Source organism: Lolium perenne, chromosome 7, assembly GCF_019359855.2.
Source record: "Lolium perenne isolate Kyuss_39 chromosome 7, Kyuss_2.0, whole genome shotgun sequence".
In the NCBI taxonomy this organism is placed as follows: Eukaryota; Viridiplantae; Streptophyta; class Magnoliopsida; order Poales; family Poaceae; genus Lolium; species Lolium perenne.
In genome coordinates, this window is record NC_067250.2 from 67,732,928 (window position 1) to 67,739,423 (window position 6,496).

Below are 6,496 nucleotides of genomic sequence, written 5' to 3' on the forward strand. Positions count from 1 at the left end.
ATGGAGGAGCAGGAGCCACGCTCGTGGGAGTACCACCTGCGCAAGTACCTCGCGCTGCTGGCCACGCTGGTGGCAACGTCTACGTACGCGGCGGGGCTGAGCCCGCCGGGGGGAGTCTGGCAGGAGAACAAGCAGGACGAGCCGGCCGGGGTCCCAATTCTGTACCACTCTCCCCGGTACCTCGCCTTCTTCTACTTCAACGCCACCGCCTTCGCGGCGTCGCTTGTCGTCAACCTTCTCCTCCTCGTCCTGAACGAGAGCCGGACGGCGTGGCTCTCCGTGCTCCGGGTCGTCATGGTGCTGGACCTGCTCGCACTCATGGGGGCCTTCGCCACCGGGAGCTGCGAGGACCTGCCGACCACCGTGTACGTCTCTGTGCTGGTGATCGCTCTTGCCATCTACGTCGGCATCAAAATCCTCCTAGATTGGCACGACAAGGTGGTCGCCGACGACCCGCTCGACTTCAACGAGCATCGCAAGGAGCTGCTCGTGCTGGCGACGTTCGCCACAGGCCTCTCCTTCGCCGCCGGCCTGAGCCCGCCCGGCGGCTTCCGCGACGACGCCGAGGGAGACAACGAGCCCGGAGACCCCATCCTGAAGGCCCAACAGTCCCAGCGTCTGATGGCCTTCTTCTACTGCAACACCACGGCGTTCGTGGCGTCTCTGCTCGTCATCGTGCTGCTCCTGGGCCGCAGGATGCAGAAGTACTACGGCAAGTATCAGCTGTACGGTTTCATCCTCGTCGTGCTGCTCGGACTCCTGGGCGCCTACGCCGCTGGGAGCTCCAGGAAGACGGACACGACGGTCTACGTGGTCGTTCTTGTCGCCGCGGTTCCAGTGTACATCTTCCTCGTGATGGTGGTTATGGTGCGAAAACGAGTTTTCCAACAGAACAAGAGCCCATCGCCGGCGCGCGTGTTGGCAAAAGCTGTAGGCGGCGCCGCCGATGAGGTGAGAGAAGGCATCGGGAAGGCCCAATCTCTGATCCTGCTGCTGGCCACACTCGCCGCCACCATCACTTACCAAGCGGGCATGGACCCGCCCGGTGGCGTCTGGCCGGAAGATGGTCCGGAAGGGCTCTACGAGGCCGGCGACCCGATCCTCCTGTCGACACACCCGGCGCGCTACAAGGTGTTCTTCTACTGCAATTCCACCGCGTTCGTGGCGTCCTTGGTGGTCATCCTCATGGTCCAGAACACGAGACTGATGAAAGGGCACGCGCTGGAGGTGGCCATGATACTGGACCTGTTCGGCCTCATCGGCGCGTACGCCGCCGGGAGCTGCCGCGACGTGAGCACCTCCATCTACGTCATGGCCCTGGCGGGCGGCGTCCTGGTCTACGTCGTGATCCACGTCGTCTTCTTCACGTTGGACCACGAGAAGCTCGACGACGAGGAGAAGAGGAGGATCCACAAGCGGCGCAAGCGGCTACTGCTCCTCTCAATCCTGGTGGCCACCATCACCTACCAGGCCGGCCTCACCCCGCCGGGCGGCTTCTGGACGCAGGACGGCAAGACCCCAGATGGCCACGACTACAGCGCGGGGTCCGCGATCCTCGGAGACGTCAGCGGCGAGTACCGGAGGAGGTATTTGGCCTACTTCTACTGCAACTCGACGAGCTTCATGGCGTCCATGGCGCTCATCCTCATGCTAGTGAACCCGAACCTGTACCGGCCGGGCATACGGTCCTACGCGCTCTACGTGTGCATGGTCGTCGCAGTGTTCGGCCTAATGGGCGCCTACGCCGCCGGGAGCGCACGGCAGCTGCGGACGTCCATCTACGTCTTCGTTCTCGTCGGCGCGGTGGTGGCCTTCATCCTCATCCAGCTGCTCATGTTCTTCAAATTGCACCAAATTTGCGGCCCCGCCAAAGCGAAGAGGTCATTTCCCCCGCTGCAATCGCCCAAGCCCAAGCCCAGCCCGGAGGAGAGCTCCAATTCGAGCCGGCGGAAGTACCTGATGCTGCTGGCGATCCTGGCGGCGAGCGTCACCTACCAGGCCGGCCTCAAACCGCCTGGTGGCATGTTCGAGGACGGGGTTGCCGCCGGGAACCCGGTGCTGCGCGTGAGCGACCTCGCCCGGTACCGGGTCTTCTTCTACTGCAACACTGGCTCGTTCGCGGCGTCGGTGGTCGTCATCGTCCTGCTGCTGCAGGAGTTCCTGCACGGCCAAGCGTACGGCCTGTTAATCCACGCCATGAACACGGCGATCGTGCTGGACGTGCTGGGACTCCTGGGCGCGTACGCCGCCGGGAGCAGCCGGGAGTGGGACACCTCCGGTTACGTCATCGCGCTGACCGCCGTCGTGCTCGCCTTCCTCGCCGTGCACCTCGTGATCTGGGTCGTGAGCCGCCGGAGTGGCAAAGGGAAAGTGAGCAATGTGCAGCTGCAGCCTGAGCCGAAAGTATTAAGGAGGTGTGCTTCATCCCCGGCCGTGCTGAAGCTCAGTGTGCAACTGGTCTCCATTTCTTGTGTAGCTTAGCGCAGCACTGCTTATTTAAAAAATGTCCTTCACATGGTTATTGGGAACAAGTTAGTTAAAGTTGAACTTTGTAAATTGTGATCAAATATGTAAGAAAAATATACTAAGGAGTAGAAGAAATGATTTATGCTTGGTTTTATTTTTGCATCCCAACAGATTCAAGGCAGAGCATGGGAGAGATGATTGTTATGCACTCTTTAGCGTAATAAGAAAAGAAGGCTAGATGCAGCGGCTCTGTCTCAAAGGGGTGCTCTTGATAGAATTATTGTGAGGGATTCTCAAGTTAACTCTAAAAGTCAAGCTTCACATGATAATATTGATGATGATACAATAGAGGTTGAGGACTTGAGGCTCCCTTTGCAGACGCTCATATTGTTGATGATGTTGTTATTGGCGATCAAAGTGTTCAACCAAATATTGACGATGATCCTAATATTTGCATTGAAAGGTAACGGTACTAATGTTGCCGATGATATCAATAATTCTTCTCATCCTGACATATTTGATCCAAAAATTTGGGATGGACTTGATAAAAAACGATTGATATTTTGGTGTAAAAGGGTCCTAAAAGAGACTTGTCTATTGAGCATGGTCCTAAAGACAATTTGTCTAGAAGGTTTTGTGCAGTATCATACAATAGAGTTCTCTCAAGTGGAGAAAAATGTGATAGAGAATGACTTGTATATATATAGCAAAGAGCTGGACAAAGTATTGTGTGCCTGTTGCAAATTATTAAAAAAGGGGCATCTGAGAGACCAGTTAGCAAATGATGGTTTCAATGATTGGACTCATCTTAGCGAGAGACATAGTAGAGAACATGTCACAAATATGACTTCATAGTATGACTTGCATCTTAGGCTTGATAAGAACCAAACAATTGATAAGGTTGCTCAAAGAGAACTTGAAAAGGAAAAGGAGCATTGGAGAATTTTTTTGTTCACAATTCTTTTGATTGTGAAATTTCTTGCAGAGTATAACCTAGCATTACCTGGCAGCAATAGTAAGGTGTACAAAGACAGCAATGGCAATTTCTTAGGACTAGTTGAAATGTTGGCTGGATTTGACCCAGTTATCAAAGAGCATATTGACCGTATCACCAGTGATAAAATTCGTGATCATTATCTTGGCCCCTCCATCTAGAATGAGCTAATAAATTTGCTAGTTGATGCAATCAGGTCTATGATCATTGGAAAGATAAAAGAGGCAAAGTACTCCTCTGTTATACTTGACTGTACTCCAGATGCAAGTAATTTGTAACTATATGACAAAAAAGCAACATAGATAGAAAATTTGGTATTTTTCGTATTACAAAATAATGCATATTGCATCTATCTATTATATACTAAAAGCACAATATGAGGGTCTAAAATAGAGAAACCACGTTTATCCACATCACCAAAATTATTTTAACTGTTAGATCTATAATTTTAATGGTTAAAATTAAAATAGTTTACGTAACATGTACCAACATATATTTTGGACCTACACAATATGTCATGTTTGACACGTACGTGTCTCTATCCGCACGAAATTAAAATAAAAGGAGTTCAAAAGCATTACCACACATGCACATGATTAGTTCTATTAGTCTACGACTCTATTCTTTTATGTAGCACTTTCAAGTTTAAAAAATACGTTAGGTTTAATTGGTTTCCAACTCCAATGCATTCATACATTAGACCAATCTAAATATTCTCTTTCTCCTCAAAACCGTAGTGCCTTGGTTATATCCACACATATATAGCAATATTGTTTGCCTATTCAGAAATAAACATATGTCTATAAACTGTTGCAAAGAAAATGCATGCAGACCGGCCTCAGGTCAATTAGTGAATTCGGACAGTGTCTTAATAGAATTTGACACGCATGAAACACCGTTCAAACCTTGCGCAACCGGCGGATACAAGCGTTGAACCATGTATTCCTTGCCAGAGTGTTCAGCTATATTTTTCATATGAGTATTGCCAAATCAGAGCTTGAAGTCAAATACGTGTTTATTCAGATTTTGTTGGTTGTTTGCTTAATATAAATTGATGAAAGCATAAATTCACCTCTCAACATCTAATAAAAGTTGAAAGAAACCGCGGAGAATGAATCTTTTTAGATGACTCTATCTTCATTTTTGACACAAGAATATTGTAAGTATGGTAGTAGATTTGAATATTAAGCCCTTAGAAATTCAAATGTTACAAAAATAAATCATTACCTACCAATTTTCTATTTTCTTAGATTAAGCGCCTATTACATATGATCACTTACTCACCACAATTAACTAAAATTACACAAAAAATCATCAAGTATTTTTTTGACACACTAAAGATAGTGCCCTCACATTTGCGAGGGCCACCTTACTAGTTTATGTAATAGAGAGAGAAAGTTTTGTTCCCCCGCAAAGAAAAATTGGAAGTTTTGTTATTACGCTTATGTGAAATTTAGGGCCCCATTTTGCGTTTCACACAGGGGCCCGAATTCCTGGAGATGGCCCTGCTAACCATCGTCGGTGGGCCATCTGAACCTGCCAGTATGAGACCACATTGCTGGTATACCTATCCGTGAAACCCAGACCACGTTCTGGTGTTCTGTAGCCTACTTGGGTGCATCCCGTAAAAAAAATTCCGTAGTTGTTTTCGTAAGTGTAGCATTACTCATTTCAAACAACACGGAATATGACGGTTAATCTTGCACAAGACTCCATAAAGCATAACCCACAAGAGGATTTCACCTTGAAAGTTGAAACACATGTGCAATCTATCTAGGGAAGGCAGTTCATCCAACACGGACCAAGCCACTGCCCTAGATGGCTAGATACATTCCATCTCAAATGCCAGCTTATGCAATTGAGATTTGATAACTTTGGTCCACTCACTCTTTTGATGACTCTGGGTCACTGGCATGGAGACCCTACATATATATGTTAGCCCCACTTGTCAGTGAAAGTCAGTCAATCCATGCCCCAGATAATGACAAACCTTAGGCAACAGCCTCCGATTCAATATAATTCATCCGTCAGCATCATGACATGATGCACGTCCTCGTGTAGTGAAGCTAAATAAATATACAATGAAATAGCTTAGTATCCTTATGTAATTGTGGAATGACATACGGCAGTTGATATGAATAGTTAAATTGTTAGTCAGAGAGAAAACGATAATGCAAGGAAGCTACATGGCATGAGCATCTCCCAGAGCTCAAGGAAGCTAAGACTCAAGAGTATAACAGGAAAGTCGTCTGGTCAAATAAACTAAGCATTGTCCAGTCCACACTCATCTGCCAGGACAAGGCTAATGAGTATTGACTATTCCCCATTAGCTTTACATGTAAATATTTTTTTGAAATTTTCTGAAATTTAAAAATAAGAGTTAAAACATATGTTAATTTTTACCATGGGCTCACCTACTCACATGGGTGATTTCCTATTGACAGTCATATTATGTTCAGCAGCCAGCCAACCATTGTGTTCACAAACTTACTATTTTTAAAGGCAGGCTCTAAACACAACAACATACACAAGTGGTCTAGTTGGCTTGTCTGATGTGTTTGCCTCAGTATTAGAACGTGGCTATAGATGCTCTAAACCTAAACAATATGTTTCCCTCAAGTGGGAAGCTGCCTGATCTTCTCATGCCGTACGTGTCTATTACACATCATCCTATGGAGATAATTAAGACGTGTTGACGTAGTTGTAGCTCAAAGGGTTTAGCCCACCGCATCGGTTATATATGCAGCACCCACGATCGAGCATGGCTCATCATCCACCGGCACCTCGATCTCTTTCTTTCATCCATATGCTAGCTAGCTTGCAGTACTCTTGCACAAGATCCTAACTAGGAAATAAAATGGCGGCGTTGTCCATCGAGATCAAGAAGGACGAGGCGCCACCGCCACCACGCTCGTGGGAATACCACCTGCGGAAGTACCTCGCGCTGCTGGCCACGCTAGTGGCAACGTCTACGTACGCGGCGGGGCTAAGCCCGCCGGGTGGAGTCTGGCAGGAGAACAACCCGGGAGAGCCGGC

General features: G+C 48.0%; 1 protein-coding gene across 1 annotated transcript; it reads left to right on the forward strand.

Annotated features, from left to right (window-relative positions):
• On the forward strand, positions 1-2,527 carry LOC127317195 (uncharacterized). The gene has a single exon (XM_051347717.2). It carries the CDS (start codon positions 1-3, stop codon positions 2,479-2,481), a length of 2,481 nt encoding a protein of 826 aa, XP_051203677.1. The 3' UTR covers positions 2,482-2,527.
• The last annotated feature ends 3,969 nt before the right edge of the window (positions 2,528-6,496 follow it).

Excerpts from the sequence above, each read along its gene's own strand:
- LOC127317195 (XM_051347717.2), top strand. The coding sequence starts at position 1 with ATGGAGGAGCAGGAGCCACGCTCGTGGGAGTACCACCTGCGCAAGTAC.